General features: G+C 29.1%; 1 protein-coding gene across 3 annotated transcripts; it reads right to left on the bottom strand.

The window, feature by feature from the left end:
* Nucleotides 1-1,793: 1,793 nt before the first annotated feature.
* On the bottom strand, nt 1,794-14,196 carry LOC111678501 (ubiquitin carboxyl-terminal hydrolase 36). Of its 3 annotated transcripts, none has more exons than XM_046951253.1 (5): nt 13,263-14,196; nt 10,772-11,493; nt 8,398-10,398; nt 4,582-5,778; nt 2,228-2,275 (listed from the first exon to the last, which is right to left on the bottom strand). In XM_046951253.1, exons 1-4 carry the CDS (start codon nt 13,672-13,674, stop codon nt 5,056-5,058), a joined length of 3,858 nt encoding a protein of 1,285 aa, XP_046807209.1. In that variant the 5' UTR covers nt 13,675-14,196; the 3' UTR covers nt 2,228-2,275; nt 4,582-5,055. The 3 variants fall into 3 exon arrangements, with proteins under 3 accessions (XP_023295644.2, XP_046807209.1, XP_046807210.1); XM_046951254.1 differs by having other exon boundaries at nt 13,269-14,196; XM_023439876.2 differs by lacking the exon at nt 4,582-5,778 and having other exon boundaries at nt 1,794-2,275.
* Between the last annotated feature and the right edge of the window lie 7,891 nt (nt 14,197-22,087).

Below are 22,087 nucleotides of genomic sequence, written 5' to 3'. Positions count from 1 at the left end.
AAAGCACCAACAACTCCAAGGCGTGCGAAATTAGTTTTTTTTATTTGTATTATGTATTTTATTTGTATTGAAATATTTTTTTATTTTCCAAAAATGTCACTTTGTTTATGTTTTGCTTTTATATTTCTCAAGTTCTAGGCTGATATGACGTACATGCGCAGAACGAAAATTTTTTTACATACTGAATGCGCAATCTATGTTTCTATAATTCTTGACGGCAACCGAACTTCAGTTGAGTTGCCAATTGCCGAAAACATATTACAGATAGCAACTGACAACTAACAGCTGTCAATTTCAGTTACCAAATAGCAAATATTTAGGCAACCGTATATTTTTGGTTGCCTTATACATTTTTGAAGCTAAAACGCGCCAAAACTTAAGATGTAAGTACGTTTTTTTTTGTTTTCTTTTGGAACTTTTAAAATGTTTTTCTTATTACCGATCATTTCGTTGCAATGCTTTACGATTGTGTGTATATTCTGCATTTCGATCGTAATTAAGTTTTTGTAACTTGTTCTTTATGTGCCGGAGAGTCGAATCGAAATGTAGAATACCAAAGATGGCAAACGGAGACAATTTCGATACAAATTGAAATACAGAATAGGGGCCAAAATAATTTTGTAATCAAATATTAAATATTCTTTATCCTTAGACCCTAGGGCAAATGAAATTATAGTTATCTTTAGAATTTTACAGTTTTATATAGTAATTTTTGATAAAGATTTCACATAAGATTTATTTATTTTGTATTTCTGTTTTAAAACTCTTTTTTTGTTTCTATACTTAAACACATACATATACAAATATAATTTGTAAACTATAATAAGGAGGGAAGGAGAGGTTGTGAGAAAAAGAAAAGGAAGGTATTTTTTAATTTAAACTAAAGAATTTTATATGAGGTTATGTTTTCTTTTTTTTCACTATTTAGAATTTATTTTCTTTTATTATTATTTTTATAATATTTAAGTTTTAATTGTTGTGTGTTTGTGTGTATATGTTCTGCTATTTATTAATAATATATATATGTACAAAAACTTATAAACTAAACTTATAAATATATTTAAAAAAAATGGTTTAAGCGCATTTGACGCATTTTGTTTAACTTTTTATTAAAGAAAAAAAGTTGTATTTTTTTTTTAATAGGAAAATTCACATTTAAATGTGTTTAAATGAAATTTTCAAATTGGTTGGTTTTTATTTTCATTCTCATGCTGTTTTTTTTTTAGTTTCATTATTATTAAATTTCTATATTTATTTATATAGATATATATTTTTAAGGTTTTTTGTTGTTGTTATAACTATATAGTGTTTTTATTCCTTCGATTTGAATTTTTTTTGTTTATTTTTCTTTTTTTTTTTTGTTATAAAAATGTTTAACATGATAAAAGTAAAATATAATAAAATTAATTTAAGCAAAAAAAAAACATAATGCATATCTATTATTACTATTATTAAATAAAAATATAACAAAAAGTCAATTTTTAGCAAAAAATTATAAAAAAAAGAAAAAAATCTTAATTTTAAATAATATTCATATCATTAAATCTTTAAAATTAGTTTTTTAGTATAAATACACAAAATTTCGGTTTATTTATTATATTTTGCAGTTATTTGTTTTATTGAAAAAAAATCCACTTTTATTAATTCTTTTTCTTTTAATGAAAAGTTAAATTTTTATATTTTTAAAATTTTCATTTACAACTTTTCATTTCATTAAATATTATTTTGTTGTTGCTGTGCTATACAATAAAATATTGAAGATAACTTAAAAGTAACATTAATTAATAGTTGTTTTTGTTTTTGTTGTTGTAAAGTTAGTAATAATAATAATATTAAAATTAATATAAAAAAACCTATAATTTCATCTTTTATATTTCATTATTAAACTGTTGTTATTGTTGTAGGGGATTATATTAATTTTCATCTTTCTTTCTTGGGCTGGTTAAGAATCATTACGTCTATTCATATTTACCAGACTACCGCCGCCGTTATTCATATTTTTCTTGGGAAATTTATGTTGAAAACGTTGAAATTTAAATTTATTACGTTGGAAATTGTGACGATAGCCGCCTCCGACACCGCCACTGCCCACATGATGATAACGTTTCCAACGTTTTTGATTTTCTTGCTCTTGGAATGGATTGTAACCGGGTGTACGTGTTGTTGCATATGGATCCTTTGGCACTTTAACCTTTTTCTGTCTGCCACGATCCATTTCATTTTCTTCTTCATCTTCCCAGTCACGTTGTCGCTGTTCGCGTGCCTCACTTATGATCTGTAATTAAATACAAAAAAATACCACAATTTTGTTGAAGACAATTTCGTTTTGTTGTTGTTGTTAATGTTTGTCGGTTTGGATTTAATTCAAATTAAATTATTTAAAAAAAAAAAAACTTTTATTGCAAAAATGTGTAATCAAAGTCACACTTTAAAATCTATTGTTTTTCTCTTACACTCCGTTCTCTGGCGTAAAATTTGTTCGTTAGTGTAGTATATTTTTATAAAAAAAAATTTTGTTAAAATTGGTACAATTTTTCTTTTTAGAAAAAAAGGGTGATTTATGTTTTTCGTACTTTTTTCAATACATTTTTGTAAAAATTTTAATTTGTGTAAAAAATCCAAATTGTTGGGCTTTTTTGCCAATTTCTCTAAAGAATTCATAATTTTTTGTTAATTTTTTTTTTGTAAAAAATCAAATTTTGAAATTTTTGTTAAATTGTTATTAAAAATTTTGAAAAAAATTAAATTTTTTTAAATTTCAAAATTTTATGAAATTTTCAATATTTTTCAAAAGAATTCCAAAATTTAAATTTTGGTTAAAAATTTATTTCTTTTGGGAACGAATCCAAATGTTTCTAAATTTATGAGAAATTTTCAAAAAGTAAAATTTTCAAAATTTTTTTTGTGAAAATTTCAAATTTATAGTTTGATACAATTTGTCTGTTTGTAATTTAATATTTTTGGAAAAAATAACAAAATTTTGTAAAATTTTCAAAATATTTGTAAAATTTTCAAAATATTTGTAAAAATTTCAAATTGTTTGTAAAATTTCAAAATTTAAATTTTTTTGATAAAATCCAAATTTAGAATTTTTTTAATTGTGTAAATTTAAAAAATTTTAATTTTTTACAAATTTCAATATTTTATGACAATTTCAAGTTTTTAAAAAATTTTATGAAATCAAAATCTAAATTTTGAATTTTGTTAAGAATAAGAAATTTTGGCAAAAATTTAAAAAATTTATAGAAAATTTTCAAAATTTTTGTGAAAATTAAAATGTTAAAAAAAATCAAAATTTTATGACAATTTTTAATTTTGATTTTTTTTTTGTTTAGAATTTTGTGAATATTTCCAAATATTCAAATTTTAAACATTTTTTAGATTTTTAGGAAAATGCAATTTGTGCTTAAGATTTTTTAATTACAATATTTTATGAAAATTGAAATATTTTTTCAAAAGAAATCTAAATTTTGAATTTTTCTTTTTTGTTTAGAATTTTGTGAATATTTTGTAGTAAAATATTCAAATTAAAAAAATTTTCAATATTTTTTAGATTTTTGAGAAATTTTCTAATTTAAAAAATCTTCATTTTGTTTAAATTTGTCTGTTTGTTTTCAATTCAGCTTTTGAAAACATTATTTTTGAAAATTTAAAATTTTTGTGAAAATTCAAAAAGTTTGAATTATCGATAATCACTTCTATCGCCAATAGAAGTGAAAATTTTGTTCCTTGCTATTGCGAACTTGTTGTGAAAAATTCATTCACAATAGTTGATTTTATATGGAACAGCTGTTTAATTTATGAAAAATGTTCAACATTATTTTTGAAAATTTCAAATTTTTGTGAAAATTCAAAAAGTTTGAACTTTTGATAATCGCCCCTATCACCAATAGAAGTGGAAATTTTGTTCCCTCGAAAATTTATTCACAATAGTTGATTTTGTATGGAACAGCTGTTCAATGTTTACAAAATTCCATCAACAAAATTTCACAAAAGGGGAATTTTTTTCACAACAAAAAAGTGTGTAAACAAAAAAAGTGAAAAGGGAACATATTTCACATGAAATGATGATTGGCGATAGAGGTGAATAATATTTTTATTAATACATATTTTAAAATTTTAATAAAATATAAAAATTTATGAGAAATTTAAGTTCTTCTTAAAGGAAAACATTTTCACCCCTATCGCAAATAGAAGTGAAATTTTTCATTCCCCTCGAATGGAATATTGCTAGCGTGAACTTACTGTAAACAATTCATTCACAATAGTTGATGTTGTTTGTTGCAAACAGCTGTTGCAACATTAGAATCACAGTGGAATTTTAGTGGAATTTATTTCGCGTAAAATGAGATTAAGCGATAGGGGAGTTAAAGTCGCGTATGTTAGTCCTAAAACTCTATGAAATAGCGGAATTTGAAAATCCAGGCTAAAGCAAAAATTTTTTATAAAAATTCAATTTATTCGAAATGCAGTGAATCTTCAAATTTTTAAAATATGATTTTTTTAAAACTACATAACGTAATTAATATAAAAAATTATAAAGAAATAAATAATAAATATAAACAAAAAAAATGAAATTACCTATAATAGATAAGCCATTTTTATTTGAACTTGAAACGACTACTAAGAAAGTATCAAACAATCACAATCACCATATCACACATCATTTTTGTTGTAGCAGAGAAATAAAAAAAATATAAATGCAAATCAAACAAACAATATTTCAAAATTCTCTAAAGAAATTCTTTTGAAAATTGTAGTTTTTTTTGGGGGGAAAATGGAATTCATTTATCTCCTTCCTTTTAAAACTGTTTAGGTCGTTCTTTTAAATTAAATTAAAAAAACACAATAAGGCCTTTTAAAGCGTAGACTTTTAAAACTCTTTTACTAATTGGCAGTAAAAGTTGTTATTTGCTGGTTTGTTGTAGTTGTTCGAACTTGATGTTTTATAATAAGATAAGCTAATTGTTGTAGTTGTGTAGCTAAAGTTAATACCACACATCAGTAGCAGTATCATAAAATCATAAGAAAATGCACATATTTAAAATATTCCTGTTATAGATTATCCTCCAAAGTATCTTCTTCGTTGTATATAAAAGCTGAAATTTCTTCATCGACTTCTTCGTTTGTTGACAGTAGTGAAGTCGTACAGTTGGTGTTTCTATTTATTATTGTTCGAGAGTTTGATGTTGTTGTGGGTGTGGCAGGCGGAGAAATTGTTGTTAATAATGAAGAATTAGGCGATGATAAACTGTAGGTATTGATAACTGTAGTGGCGGTTGTGCCAGAACTGCAAGAATCTAAATTTTCCATTTCTTCATCCATCATTTGTTGTACAATATGTTCATTATGTTTTAGAATATCTTGAGCGGTTAGTTTATGTTCTATATCATCCATACCAAAGGATATTGGTGTTGTATTAGAGTTTTTGTTGTTATTAGTTTGTTCTTGATTTTGTTTAGAATTTTCAATTGTTGCATACATTTCAATATCCTGCTCTGTTGCTACAAAATTGCTGATATTGTTGTCAGAGTTTTGTTCATTTTGTTGATGATGTTGTTGTGTGTTGTTTTGTTTAAAATTTGATATTTCTTTGACGTTATTATAAAGTTCATCATCATCATCATCACCATCATTATCATCATGTTTTAGATCATGTTTATTTTGATTGTTGATGTTTTGTTGTTGTTCTTGTTGCTTATTATTGTTAATGTTGCTGTCGTCGTTGTCGTCGTCGTCGTCGTCTTCTATCCGTTTCTCATCAAACAAATAAAAATTCTAAATTAAAGGGAAGTGGAAAATAGGATAATGACGCAGTTTTTTTCTTGTTTATTTTCGGTTTCAAATAATTTATTATTTTTTTACTTGGTATTTTACTTTTGTACAAAAATTATGTAAATAAATAACTGATAGTGTAATAGTGTATTAACACAATAAGAACGGTTTGTTGGTTAAAAATTTAGAAATTTGTAAAAATTTGAAAAAAATCTAAAGATATTTTTGGAAATATGGAAAAATTTTGAATGTAAAGGAACTTCATCCAAAAGTTTTAAAAAGAGATTCTTAACAATAGTTTTATGTTGTTATTGAATTATATTATACAATTATATACCGTTCCTATTGTATTAACACATTTTCTGTTTATAAAAGAAATAACTGGATTTTTTTTTATACCAAATAATATAAAAATAATAAATAAAATAATTGACCTAAAAAAAAACAAAATATTGCATAAATTCCAATAAAACCACATTTAATTTAATAATAAACTTTTGGGAAAATAAATCAAAAACATTAATTAACGTAGACAAAAGTAGAATGGCTATTATTCAGTCGTAAATCAAAAAGAACATTTCATTAGTTTGATAGTTTAGTGGTCCATAAAAAGAAATATTTGTTCAATTCACAAACGATGTCGTATCGTTGTATCGTTGTAAGTCATAAAAATTTTTCAAATAATTTTTTTTTTTAACAAAAACAACCGTACAACACCGATTTTGAATTGGACAATTATAGTTTTATTGCAATTTTTTTATAATATATAATTATAAAATACCAACGATTTTGTAAAAAAATATAATTATTTTTTTATTTGTGTTTTATTTCAAATAAAAGTGCTCAAGCTTTAGGTTTATTTTAACCTTTTGTTTGTGAGTTTTTTTTTAAATGATTTTTTTTATTTATTTTGAGTTTTGAAAAAACAACGATAGAAGACGACTCTATATACAACTTATATTTATTTGTAATTTGAATATTTTAGGGAATTTGTTTAATCATAAACCAATAATGTTTATTTTGTTAATTATTTTTAATAAATATTTGTAGTAATTTAGCAAAATTGTTTTGAAATCTTGGATCACATGTTCGTCTATAGTTTGGAATATAATCTTATCTACAATGTTGACTATAGTCAGGTCTACAGCCGAAAGTTTGGACTATAATCTAGACAATATTCTTATGTGACAATTGTCGGGACTATTACCGTTTCCATAGTTTATAGTCTGGATTATAGTCTTGTCCATAGTTTGGACGATAGTCTTGTCCATACTTTGGACTTCAGTCTACTTAAAATTCTCAACTATAATATAGTTTATAGCCTGGACTATAGTCTCGCCTATTGTCAGGACTAGACTTGTCTATAATATAGACTATAATCTCGTCTAAGTCTGAACTATAATCTAGACAGTATTCTTGACTATAGAATGATGTCTTATGGAACCACTCTCTTGCTATAATCCCGTCTACAGTCTGTATAATAGTCCCGTCTAAAGTCTGTACTATAGTTCCGTCTATACTCTGGACAATAGCCTGGACAGTAGTCCTTAAAGCAGAGTCTCGACTATAATCTCGTTTATACTCTCGTTTATAGTTTGTACTATAGTCTATATAGTCGTCTATAGTTCCCCCCGGGGGCATGTTACCTTGGTGAAGCCTCCACACCTTGGTGTTATTGCAATCCCGGGGAATAAAGAGTTGGCCAATACCTCTAGTTTGGCCGGGACTAAAAAATTGATTTCAGTCTACTGCCTGGCTTTGTCCTTGCATGACCAGAGCACCGCATAATCTGGTATTACGAGTGGCCCGCAGGACTAAGTCCTTGCTGGTTAATTGGTTGAGGTTCCTTAAGGATCAACGTAGTAACTGTGGTTTAAACCCAAATTCGCGGGGAGAGTAAGTAGCGGTTAAAAGACTGATGCAAGATAAAGTCAATATTTCGGGATAAGTTCGGTGTTGTTGCCGAAACAACAGATATCCCACAGAGGAGTGACTGTGGAGTTGGTATTAATTGTATATGGTACGGAATGAATGTGGGGAACGGCGGTCCTCATCCACCCGTCTGCCTATAATAAATGTGTGGTATGTTTTTCTCCGGTTACCGGTTACGTCTCTAGGTGCTGTTTCCGAATCAACAGAGGACATCCAATCGTCAGAGATTAGATAGCTCGAGTACAAAAATTGTCACCTGAGTTCTTCATTGAAGGATTCAGGGGCGATGGTTGACCGTTGTCATGTCTACCCAGTTGATGAAAAAGACCACCAAGGGGTAGGGCATCATGCCAGGTACTCACGTTAAGCACTCGACATTCATACTCGTCTATAGTAGTCTATAGTATTATCTATAGTCCGGACTATATTCTTTTCTATAGCCTATAAAATATAGACCATAGTTACCTACTTAGTCCGTAATATAATCACCAATACAACGCTATTAAATAAGTTACTATCATATCATTTCAAAACAATTTTGCTTTAATTTAAAGTTAATTGATAACAATTTTAAATTGATTATAATAAATTAAAAACATACCTACATACTTTATATGAATATGTATATATTTGCCAAAATAAAACATAAAGAAAATACAAGAAAAAAACAAAATAATAAATTTAACTTACCTCTTTATCAATTTCACTCTGTTGACCATTCCAGTTTAATGTTGGTGCGCCATAGCCGCGATGTGATTGTTTTAAAAGTTCTGAAACCGCTGCTTCATTGGCTGCTGTATTACGTTGATAGCCGTTGCCATTGAAAGTTTTATTGGTGGCATCTTTCTTTAAGCGTTTGGCATTATCTGTCGCCACCGGGAGAGGTTTTGTGGCAAAGGGATTTTTATGATTTTTGGGTGATTTGATTTCTGTTGAGGCGGCAGGTAATGATAAGCCTGAAGATGAAGGCATTGTTGCAGTAGGACTTATGCAGGCGGTAACTGGTTGTAAAGAGGTAACTTGCCAAATGCCAGAGTTTGTTTTAACAACTGGAGGTGAAGGTGGTGTAGAGTGTGATCTTTTAAATGTTGGTTTTGTTTTATTATTACTGCCACTGCAGTCATCGGACTCTGATGAGGAGGAATCTGTTGTGGTAGTGGTTGAGGTAACGGTAAATTGCTGATTTTGTGATTTTTTCTTTAGAGTTGCATTGCCCCCCGAGGATGTGGTCGAATTGTTTGTGTTATTTGTATTATTGGAACGTTTAATGCTATTGAAGATTTCATCGATGGTATCTGATGATTTCTTAGCCACTTCGTTGGCAGATTTAGCAGGTGATTTTGAAATAGTTGCTGTAGATGATGCAGCCTTTTTAATTTTTATGCCATTCGAGGGTTTTACATCGTTATCATTGGCATCATCATCATTATCCGATGAACTACTGCTTGACCATGATGAAGAGCTCTGTCTACGCTTCAAAGGATTGGGTAATAAACGTTTTTGCTGTTCATTCGATGCAGTAGTTGCAGCAGCACTTGTAGCTGTAGTCGCCGACATACAGACATCAGCTTCTTCGTCTGTCTCCGAGCCGTATGGCACAAGACTTTTTATGGGGGCAGGTGATTTTTTAGCATAACCATTTGTTAGACTTGTTGTATTTGTGGATTCGACACCCAATTTAGGCATACTTGGCAGTGTGGCTTGTGTAGCGTTGTGTGTTTGTTGTGATGATGTTGAAGAGCTTACAATCTCATTTTCGTCATCGTCATCGGAGGAACTTTCGTTACTGTTTTTAAGATTATTAACTTGTCTTTTAGTTGTTGAGACACCCAGTGGATACTTCGTATTCGTAGTAGATTCCTGAAATTTCCCGGTCCCCACTAAGTGAAGACCGTTAGAATTGTTGTTGTTGTTGCTGCTATTTTTAAGATTATCAAATGTGGAACTGCTTGTAGATGAGGTTGCCGAGGCACAAGTTACTGAAGATGTTGCAGCACTGGTTTTAACTGTACTGCTAGTGTTGTTGTTATTTTTGAAATGTATCATTATTTTACTACTGCCACCATTTGATGATGAGGTTGATGTTGTAGTTGCGGATGGTATAGAGGCAGAACGATTCAGCAATAATTTACTGCCTCCATTGGTTAAAGGCGTAGAAGAGGAGGTCACTGAACCGGTGCCATTTGTGTTATAGCCAGGCGGCAGCTGTGGCCCAATTATACGCGGTGAACCACCCAAGGCATGACCATTCATTTTAATTGTCTCCTTTTGATTGGCACTGGAAGCTACCGATGTGCTCTGGGCCCCGCTTACCTGTGTACTCGTGACATTTCTAGGTGGCTGTGTATCCATTTCATAGAATATTATATAGGCATTTGTATTGCAGACATTTTGCATTGATATGGGACGCACATAACTGTCATCGTAGTTATAGTAGGTGCCCGATTCGGTTAAACCAATGGCTGTGTAATGACCACAGTGTTGGGAAGCACCCAAATGTGTAACCATGGCCACTAGGCGGTAGGTCAGTTGTTCACCAGGATTTTTACGTGAGGCATATTTCGTTAGATCCAGTCTAGGTTTTATAGTTATTTGTTTATTTAGTTTAGTGCCTAACATTGAGAAACGTTTCAATTGTATACACAAGGCAATGGGTGCACGTTCCAGAGAAAATTGTTTTGTAGCTGAAACCTAATACAACGGAATGTTAAGAAAGTATTAGATAAGTTTTAAATTCTATATTTTTTTGCTATATATTCTATAGACTAGTGAGTAGATAAGATAAACTACTAGTTCATAAACTAGTTAATCAATTTATCCATAGTTTAGTCCATATATTTTATAGGCTAGCCTAGATAAACTGGTTCTTAGACTAATTAAAAGTCCATAGACTTGTCAACAAATTAGCTCATAGACTGTTCAATAGATTTGTACATATTCCAGTCAGTATTGTATAGTTAATAAAGATAAGTACTTAGTACAATTAGTTCATAGATTATACTTTTTTTTGGAAAAAATAGTTTTATTTAAAGAGGTTACAATTCCATGACTTTATCAATCTTACCTTTTTCTTACAAGCTTCACATTTGTAGCCCATATCCTCGAGACGTTCACGTGAAAAATAACCCTCTAAAGCTTCATCCACTGTATCGGCTTTACGTATATCCAAGAGTAAATCTTGAAAATGTTGAAATGTCACTGAGACATGATTACAGGATAAACAGCGTACAGAAGATTTTAGATAGCCACCCAAAATTTGATTTAACGGTGTTGTTTCCTTACTGTATTGATCTAATTCCTTGTAGTTACGAAAACGTGAGAGGTAGGACTTTTCCATAGCCTCTACCAAGTAGCGTAAGAACTCATGAGCATCTTCTTGGCGACCCATAACTAAATGTTTACATATAGATTTTAACTTTGAATAAACATAGTAGGGTCGTATAGCCGATTGACTTTTTTGTGATTCATGCAGAGTTTTGGCCATGGCACAAATAATGCAACCAGCATCTGTTGATTCACAACGTTCCATATGGGCACTATCTGACATAAGCCAATTCGCCATAGAGGGTACATGGAATATGGCTTGTAGTGTGGAATTTAAATAACAAGTATTTCCCACATTCATCATACCAACACCAACATCCCATTTGCGACCAGTAGCCTTCCAGCCTACACGCACATTTTCTCTGGGATAGAGTATTCGCTTGGGGGCAGGTAATTCATTTGGATTAGGAGCTTTTTTATTAGGTGTTCCTGCGCCACCACCATTTGCATTACCATTGGCATCTGTTGTTTTTGTTCGTTCATCATTATCAGGGCATAAACAGTCGTTTAAAGAGGAAGAACAAGAATAACATAATTCATAATTATTATTAATATAATTACATTGCAATTTGTAGCAAATAAAATTATAAAACCTCTTGATTTTAAAGTAAAGAGGTTTCAATATGAAACGATATAAAAGCCATAACATTAAGTAATCCAACACGAGGCCACGTAAGGTCTCTAGTAAAAATAAACTCCAAATTTTCATTTTGTCCAAATGAAAAAAAGCGGACAAAAATATTATTTTTTTTAACACATTTCCTTTTTTTTAATTTTTTTTAGCTATTTTTATCCTTGGATTTTCTTGTAGCCATATTTTTCAAGGGAAAATTCAAGAATTTTCCTTATTTGCTTTACGCGCACTCAAAAATATTTAATTTTCCTAGTTAACACAAAATATGCTGCTTGCTATTTATGACATTTCTTTTGTTTTTCTTTCTACTTTTGACATATACTTCAAAAAAATCTCTTGTCATTTATTTTTGTTGTTGTTTTTTCTTTTTTTTTCTTATTTCGCGTGATAAGCACATTTTGCAATTGTATGTTTGTGTGTGTGTATGGAAATTATAAAAATAAAATCAAAAGCAAAGCAACTGTATAGTGTGTACGTGATAAAAAATAAAAGAAAAACAAGAAAATGACACAACAAAGAAAACAAAAATAATAGAAATTTTAATGTTGCCAACATGGGTTGTGGGTTGGCGCTTAAAAAGGTGAAATTTTACACGTGAATGAAAATATAACGATATAGGTATGAAATAAAAAATTGTAAAGGAAATTGGCAGAAGTATAGGTTCAAGAATCCTGGGTATTTAAAAATCTACACAATAAATAAAAATTTATTATTAAACCTAAATGCTTTTATATCAATTTTTTTGATAAAAGTTTTATCATATTTTGAAATATGAGAAACTGTATAAATAAACTATATACACTTGGGTGGGCCCAAAAAGTCAAGTCAAAATTTGCAGCTAAGTATGTATATCCAAGGACAAATGTTTTTTTTTAGGTTTTTATGATTTTTCTATATTTCTAAAAAGATAGTCAAGCGTAGAATGGATAGGTAACCATTCTAGGCTAGACTATCAGCAGCTACTTATTGATTATAACGGAAAAAGAAATAAAGAAAAAATTCTTTGTTGTCTCTTAAAAAAAAACTTAAACAACAAGCAACTTAAACAATAACAATGATTCATTACTATTAATAATAAATAATGTTTAAAGTATAAAGAAATTTAGATATTGGGGGGTTAAAAAACTAAAATTTAACTTTTAACAAAAAAATGTAAAAAGCACGTGATTTAGTTTTCCTAAACAAAATTAAAAATAAACGTGTTTTTTTAATTTAAATTTTTCTTCTATAAAAAAACAACAAAATTTTACTAACTTTTTTTTAACCTGGCAATACTCTAACCAAAACAATGTAACTGCATTTTATCATTATTGACAACAAATGAAAAAAAAAATGAAAAATAAAAGAAAAAACGTCTTTCTTTTCATTCACTCTTTTACTAAACCAAAAGCAAACAACAAGCTATCTCTTTCTTTAGTTTTAGGCAACAAACGTTGACGTTTACTTAAGAAGATGAGAGAAAAAAATGTCTGCACAAATATTTACACAAAATAAAAGGAAGTATTTATTGTTTTTGTAAAAAAAAACTATATTGAAAAAAACACACACAAAATATAAAATGAAAACAAAATAAAAAAGAAAAAAAAAATACACGTACACTTACCGGCAGCGCTGTCACCATTTGCGCCATTATTATTGCAGGTTGCTGGTGAATTACGACCATTTTCCATGGAATTATTATTTGCCGATGAGGGCTTTAAAACAATATATTTCGATTTTAAACTATCCAAAACAGATTGACCATAATTGGTAACTTCTTCATAGTCGATTTTCGACAATAATACCCGTTTAGCGGAGGCCACTAGTTTGCCATGCAATGTATCGATATCATCGACATTGGAGCCACCATTCATTTTATCATCTTGTTGTTGGGACGATGCTGATGATGATGATGATGTCGTTGACTGTTGTTGTTTGGCCGCGGCCGAACAACTAACACCTGAACCTAAAGATTCCCTTAGGGCGGCATTAACACTGGCCGCAGTCTCACAAACCACGGACACGGGCATGGAGTTGGTTGTAGTGGGCGTTTGTGGTGGAATTTTGACAAGATTTCTATTTTTATAATAAAATTAAAATTTTATTATTATGAAATTATTAATTGGCGGGTGCGGTCGGCCTTAGTGAAACTTTGTTTTGTAGTTATGCTGTACAATTTGTCTGGCACCCGCTCTCACACTGTCCTGTGTGTGTTTGGCTTTTTTATTCCTTTTTTCCTTGTTCCCTTTTCTTTAATTTCTACAACAACACGTAACCGTAATAAAAACAATTCTTTTCTTTTACTTTTTCTCTTAATCCACTCGTTACTTTTGTTGTTTTCCTTCTATTTCTTGCTTGTTGTTGTTCTTAACCTCCTCAATTCTCCTTGAATGTCCTTTACGTTTGTTTTTTTTTTTTATTTTAGGATATTATTAAATTCTTTTATCATTATTTTAATTTTTTAAACTTTTTCTTTTTACTTGTTGTCTTCATTTAACTCGTTTTTCTATATTATTTATTTTGCAACTCTTTTACACGTTTTTTTCTTTTGATTTTTCTATATGTATTTTCCCATCTTTTTTTACACCATATTCTTTTAGAAATTTTCGCGTTCAATGATTTTTTTCTTCTTTTTTATGGGTAGCCGTCAACTTTTGAAATTGAATTTTTTTCACTTTTTTACGTTTACTTTTAATTATTTTAGTATTTGGTTGTTGATTACACTTTTCTTTATATTTTTTACATATTTTAGCATTTTTTTTATTAATATGAACTGTATAAAAATACGAAAATTATTATGGAAAGATATTTTGCTGCTGTAATTCGGTCCGTAGCAAAAAATTTTTTTCTTCCGACTAAAATTGACGAGTAACTAGTACAAGTTGGAAACAAAAACTCGTTTAAAATGTGAGGGACCACGCGTTTTTTTTTCGTTACTACAGAGTTGTATTTTTTCGACAAAAAGTCGATTGTACGATTATTCGAAAGTCGATTTATAGAATTTTAGGTAGGTTTGTAGAAAATGTACGAAAACGTTATTTTAGGAAAAACCGTTTCTTTATTTAATATTGCTAAGCTGAGTATAGCTAAAATAGTAATAAATACGCAATTTTAATATAAGAAAAAGTCAGGTTATTCCAACATTACAATTTATTGTTTAGATTTACTGACAAAATTCTTACCCCCTTCTACACAAACAAAATTTTTATTATTTAGGTAAAAAAAATTAAAACATTATTCTGCTATAACGGTAGTTTTACCTGTGTTTCACAAAAACACGTTTGAAATGTGAGGGATTAACGAGTAGCTCGTTTCTTTATTAGCACAGAGTTGTATTTTTGTACTAATTTTTTTTAACACAGGGTTGTGTTTTGCTGAGGCTCAGCATTTTGCGTTGGAAATTTGCTGAGTTCAGCAAAAATTCTAAAACCGATTATGAGAGGAGGGGTATCTCAGAAAAATTGTCCGGTAAGTTTTTATATAATAATAAAAACGATGTCATCATCAAAATGAAAATGACGCTACGCTGGCGTGGAATTGATGCAATTTTCTCATTCAAAATTTAGACGTTTTTGAACTACTAGAAGCGCATTATTGAAATTTATCTTTTTAAAAGTGGTGAATGATAATAACAATAATAATATATAAAGGAAATAAAACTAACAACTGTCAGGATAAAACCTTTCTGAGTAAAAAATTGCGTGCAGAAAATGTTGTATAAATTTTAAAATACTAGAAAATTTTACGATCTTTCAAAATTTAAATTTGACATGGGAGTGGATAAAAAGTAGAAATCTTCCATTTCCCTGTTTCTCTCCCTATAAATACAACTCTGTAAAAGAAAAAAAACCTCCCTTGATATAGTTTTTATAGCTCGCAGTATTCATATATGTTTACGTGAAAAAAATGTCAGTTAATTTTAAATAGTCTACAAAAATACTTTTATGCTATATTGAATAAATTAAGTTAACTTAAAATTTCAACGATTTAGCTTTAGCGGAATGGTATTCCAGTGAAATATAAATCCATCGTTTTAATCGTAAATTTTTTTTTAATTTAACAATAATATAAAAACAAAAACATTTAACTTAAGTTGCGTGTTGGTCCCGATGAATATATCATTTATGATTAGAAAATTAGCGCATATGTGATCATTTAAATTTTGCAAAAGAGTCATAAATGACTCGAATGTGATCTAGTATTTATCATTTGTAGTCTAGTCTACAGTCAAGTTATTAGTTTAGTTTTTTGTTAAATATGTAGCATAATCTGTAGTCTAGTTTTAAGTGTGATCTGTAGTCTAGTTTTAGGTCTAATCTTTAGTCTAATCTATAGTCAAATCTAGTATTAAAGCAACAATTTTGCAGAAAAATACTATAAATTGAAATACTCAATTGTTCAACCACACTTGCAACCCACTAAACTAGTGGAAGTAGTAAACACACACACATTTATATGTATGTATGTACGTACACACTTCATTGTAATGTTGCCACAGTCTCAAGCACATACTCTCCTGGTACAATTCATTACACTATTGCCTCAAGGATATAAATTGAAAGGATTTATTGTTTCGACTGTGAAAGTGTATGTGTATATTTCCGTGTAACTTTATACAAATGTAAAATGGCTTGAAAAAAACTCAAAAATTACATTTAAAATTATATTGTCTTTAAGTAAACAAAATGAAAGATTAATATTTTAAATGTAAACCATTTCAAATGAAAGAATTTAAATTAATCCTGTGAGAGTTTTTTCTTTTTATATGAAATAAAAAGGCGTTTTAAATGTCTTTACGTCATGTAATGCGTCAATCTTAACTAAATATATAAAAATCATAAGTAAAATTAATTAAAATTCTTAATTAGAACAGGATTTCAAAAACTATCAGATATTTTATAGGAGAAAAACAATGTCTGTCTAACTTTTAATAAAATACAGAAGTAAACGGTTATCTTGGCATTTGTATAAAACAGTTTTGTTTAATCATTTAAAGGTGAATTATTTAAAGTCGAGAGTATTGGTAAGGTAATGATGGAATTGTGCTAGTTTTAGGAGGAAAGAAAAGAAATATAAAAACTTGAAGTGTTGATTTGACTTTTAAATATATAAATCACTGCAATATTTTCCGATTTCTTAATAAAAATTTATCTATTTTTAAATCAGGTATTGTATAAATAATTTTTTACATTTAAAGCTTAAAATCAAGCTAATGCGGCAAAGGACACGTTTAAACAATTTGAAATCAATTAATTTATTTTAAATGTACGAATTGTAAATTTTGTTAAGGACATTGTCCTAGGAAGTAAATAGTAAATTCTTGTGTTGTCTTAAGCTTGGTCATATTACCTTTGGGGCAACTTAATGTTTTCGAAACAGCAATATACTGCTGATGGTATCCTGTTGAAAACTGCCATAGAAATAATTGTCACTATCGAGATCGTTCTTTGTTTATTTTAAAAGGTTTTTGAAGTTGAGGACAGAGTATTAAATGAATAGACTAAAGACTACATAATAGAATAAACTATAGACTATATCATAAACTATAGACTAAACTATAAACAAGACTATAGACTAGACTATAGACTAGACTATAGACTAGACTATAGACTAGACTATAGACTAGACTATAGACTAGACTATAGACTAGACTATAGACTAGACTATAGACTAGACTATAGACTAGACTATAGACTAGACTATAGACTAGACTATAGACTAGACTATAGACTAGACTATAGACTAGACTATAGACTAGACTATAGACTAGACTATAGACTAGACTATAGACTAGACTATAGACTAGACTATAGACTAGACTATAGACTAGACTATAGACTAGACTATATATGTACAGAATAAACTATAGTCTAGAATTCAGAACGTATAGATTTCCGAAACGAAATATTTCCTTTATTACTCTGTGCTTAAAGAAACGTTCTTCCTTAGTTTTACTTTTTAGTAACTGATGGAGTATTGGGTTACCTTTAACAACATTTTCCATTAACCAGATTCTTTTCACTTCAGCATGTCTGTGTGTGCTAATTTAAAATAAAGCAAAAAAAAAACCAAAACAGAACAGAAGGGAAACTTTCAATGTTTAAATCGACAAGATATTATTTTTCATTATAAACAAAGCTGTTGTTTTTTGTTGCTTTTATTATCTTGTTGTTTTATTTTCTAAACTCTATACTTTACTATTTTAATATTGTTGTTATTGTTGTTTTTATTACTGTGCCTAGTCACCCCCATTATCATTAAAAACAACAACTCCTCGCTTCTTATTTGCCCTTTTCACTCATTTTTCTTTTTTTTTGTTGATTTTCTTTTCGTGTCGCGATAAGATTTCTCACTTGAACTTGAAACAAATTAAGGAATAATTAGAGAAAGTGATTTGTGTTGTGCTGACATTTTCTATAGTTTGTGTGTTTTATTTTAATTGTGTATGTTTCCAGGTGTGATTGTATATGTGTGTTTGCGTATTTGTTCAAATACAATTTTCAATGTTACTTCCTGTTACTACATTTGCTATGGTTTACCTTTTGTTTTGCTTTTTACAGGGAAAAGGTAAAAACTTTTCTTTTTTGGCAAGGTTGGTTTTGGTGGCCTGATATATTTTTTTAATGAAAGTTTATTTGATAAAAAGTTTACTTTTGTTTACCTTATTTTTTCTTTTTCTGATTCATTTCCTTTTTTAAATTTTAAGGAATTTTGGAGAATACATATGTAGGTATATAGTAAAGTTTATAATCTAGTCTATTATCTGGTCTATAGTCTAGTTTATAGTCTAGTCTATAGTCTAGTCTATATTCTAGTCTATAGTCTAGTCTATAGTCTAGTCTATAGTCTAGTCTATAGTCTAGTCTATAGTCTAGTCTATAGTCTAGTCTATAGTCTAGTCTAGTCTATAGTCTAGTCTATAGTCTAGTCTATAGTCTAGTCTATAGTCTAGTCTATAGTCTAGTCTATAGTCTAGTCTATAGTCTAGTCTATAGTCTAGTCTATTGTCTAGTCTATTGTCTAGTCTATAGTCTAGTCTATTGTCTAGTCTATTGTCTAGTCTATAGTCTAGTCTATAGTCTAGTCTATAGTCTAGTCTATAGTCTAGTCTATAGTCTAGTCTATAGTCTAGTCTATAGTCTAGTCTATAGTCTAGTCTATAGTCTAGTCTAAAGTCTATATTGTAGTCTATAGTCTAGTCTATAGTCTAGTCTAGTCTATAGTCTAGTCTATGGTCTTGTATATAGTCTATTCTATGATTCATTGTGTATAGTCTATGGTTATAAAGTCCTGACTAAAGCCTTAAAGTACAAAAATTCTAATAACGATTTTGTTTTTGCAACGGATAACTGCAGTTTACACTTTATTATCTGTGACAAACAGAAAAACCCAATATTAACTGTCAACTGGCCTGCAGCTCTTTGACAAAGTTAATTTCATAAAGTTTGTGTTGCACATTTTCGCAGTGATAGTAATGATGTTGTTTTCGAATTGCATAAGGCCTTGAAGCTTTGACATTTACGCAGCTAAACTTTAATTCAAGTTCAATGTTCATGGAAAATTAAAAACAAAGAAATACTTCGTTAAATGATGAATAATAGTGAATACATTGTCATAATGCTGGAAGGGATTTTATGGTAATGATGGAAGTAAGCTGGAATAATTTTGATGTAAAAGGTGTGTGTTACGTTTGATAAAACTTTAAAATAACCAAATATGCTGTAAATGTCTTTTAAAATATTGGAGAATATTTCCAAAGATATTTTCGTTAACTGTAACTTTTGACTGAACACATTTAATTATACTTAATTAATTTCCAGAAAAAAATCAATTTAAAATAAACATTTCGTGAATATAATCAAATTATTGAATCATATCAATCAAATCTTTAAATAGCTATGTATATACCTTCACATGTGTGTTTACATAAATATCCTTGCGTCTCTCTGTGTGTATGAACATAACAAGAACAATCAAGTAAACGTATCAATCATTTAAATTAATTTTTATTCATCCTTATCAATGTTTAACATGTTTATTTTAACTGTGGCGGTTTTAAGTATTTAGAAGGTAAATGCTAGACTATAGACTAGACTATAGACTAGACTATAAACTAGACTATAGACTAGACTATAGACTAGACTATAGACTAGACTATAGACTAGACTATAGACTAGACTATAGACTAGACTATAGACTAGACTATAGACTAGACTATAGACTAGACTATAGACTAGACTATAGACTAGACTATAGACTAGACTATAGACTAGACTATAGACTAGACTATAGACTAGACTATAGACTAGACTATAGTCTAGTCTATTATATATTAGAATATAAACTTGACTATATACTATACTATAGACTAGATTATAGGCTTATTGATTAGGCTATGGATTAGAATATAAACTAAACTATAGACCGAACTATAGACCAGACTATCGACTAGATTATAGACCAGACCATAAACCAGACTTAACTATAGACAAAAAGTACTTTTGCAATTTTCCCCCTTTGTAACCCTGATAACTTTTTTGTGTGCTTACATTCCTTGTTGTTTTTCTTTCTATTTTAACATTGAACGGAGTTGTTGTCTGAGTATATGTACATTGATATGTATGGGTGAGTATGGTCTACATACAAACATTTCTCCTGTCTATGTGACCTAATTTTTTATGCTCCATGAATGAATGAATGTGGGCTTAATTTTCTTGTGTTTTATCCTTGGAAACAAAAATACTTGAAATATTAACGATTAGAGATTTTTGTTTTCTTAACAGTAAAAAAAGAAACAACAAAAATGTTACTCTTGAGATGTATTGCTATTTATGTCTTTACTTTGCCTGTTTCTTTTTTTTGCCTAAATGATTTAGATTTTTATTTGTATTTGTTTGTCGTTGTCCTTTTTTACCTTTAAGGAAAATAAGTGAGAATTCAAAATCGAATTAATCTTTTTTGTTGTAATATAAATATCAGGGATAATATTATTTTGGCTCTTACAAAATGGCAGTGGGAAAATAAAACTTTATTTATAACTTTAAAACACGGCTGTAAATGATTAGCTGTCTAAGGTTAAGTTAATAATACTAAATCTTAATATAGAATTTAGCCATAGAAAAACATGACCTGTTTTGCTTGAAGCTTTTTTTAGATTAAGGAAAATTACTGCAATATTTTAAAATTTTATATGAGCATTAGGTGATACTTCCTGTAATTTGAATTTAATTTTTTTCTTAGCTTCTTAAATTCGATATTGGAACATTTGTATTTTCTAACCTTGGACTAGTTTTATTTTAAATTCTTCTTAAATATGTTCTTTTTCTGTACACAAATCGAACAAATTTCAATTAAATGTTAATTAAAAAACATTATTTATACCATTTGTTTTCATTCTCATTCATGGCTTCTATATAAATACTTGCTAGGTGTCTGTTCAGATAGTTTGTTAGTGCTAATAAGTTACTTTGTAATCCATAAAACAGGATCATTGCATTTGTATGAATGTGTCATAATTATTTGACAATGATGAATGTTTGCTGTGCAGTCGAATTTTGTTGGTGTGCTACTTACGAAAATAATACAATAGAAAGTAAAATATAGATATATTTGGCTAGGTTAATATATAGATCGATTTTTACCCTGGATATATTTCTATACACGAGTAATTCGTAATCCAACTATATCCAAGTCTATAGACCTAATGTCTAGTCTATAAAATAGTCTGCAGTCTAGTATATAGCCTAGTCTATAGTCATGTCTATAGACCTAATGTCTAGTCTATAGACCTAATGTCAAGTCTATAGACCTAATGTCTCGTCTATAGACCTATAGACTAGTGCATATTCTAATCTATAGTCTAGTCTACAGTCTAGTCTATAGTCTAGTCTATAGTCTAGTCTATAGTCTAGTCTATAGTCTAGTCTATAGTCTAGTCTATAGTCTAGTCTATAGTCTAGTCTATAGTCTAGTCTATAGTCTAGTCTGTAGTCTAGTCTATAGTCTAGTCTATAGTCTAGTCTATAGTCTAGTCTATAGTCTAGTCTATAGTCTAGTCTATAGTCTAGTCTATAGTCTAGTCTAGTTAAGACATTTTTTGACTAGCCGAATGGTGTAGAAATTTACCATCAAAAGGTACCTTTTTGGCCTAGTTTCCATCTCCAACAAACAATTACAAGCCAATACATAGCAAGTGACTATGTGTTTGTAACATAAAATTGCCTTAAAATAGCAACAACTTCGACGTTATGTTGTTTTTTGTTGTCGCTCCTTTACGTTTTAAGCGCATAGAATAAAAAACTATAAAAAACAAAACAGTTTTATAATCTACATAAGCACATGAGAGACCAATATTCCATTGAGTTTTTTTGCTACTTTTTTGCTGCTGTTGTTATATTTTTTAGGGGAAAAGGGCAATTTAAGAGCTCTAAGAGTATAATGTAC

Source organism: Lucilia cuprina, chromosome 5 (assembly GCF_022045245.1).
Source record: "Lucilia cuprina isolate Lc7/37 chromosome 5, ASM2204524v1, whole genome shotgun sequence".
Classification (NCBI taxonomy): domain Eukaryota; kingdom Metazoa; phylum Arthropoda; class Insecta; order Diptera; family Calliphoridae; genus Lucilia; species Lucilia cuprina.
Note: the sequence above shows the minus strand (reverse complement) of the source record. Positions and strands in the feature narration are given on the sequence as shown.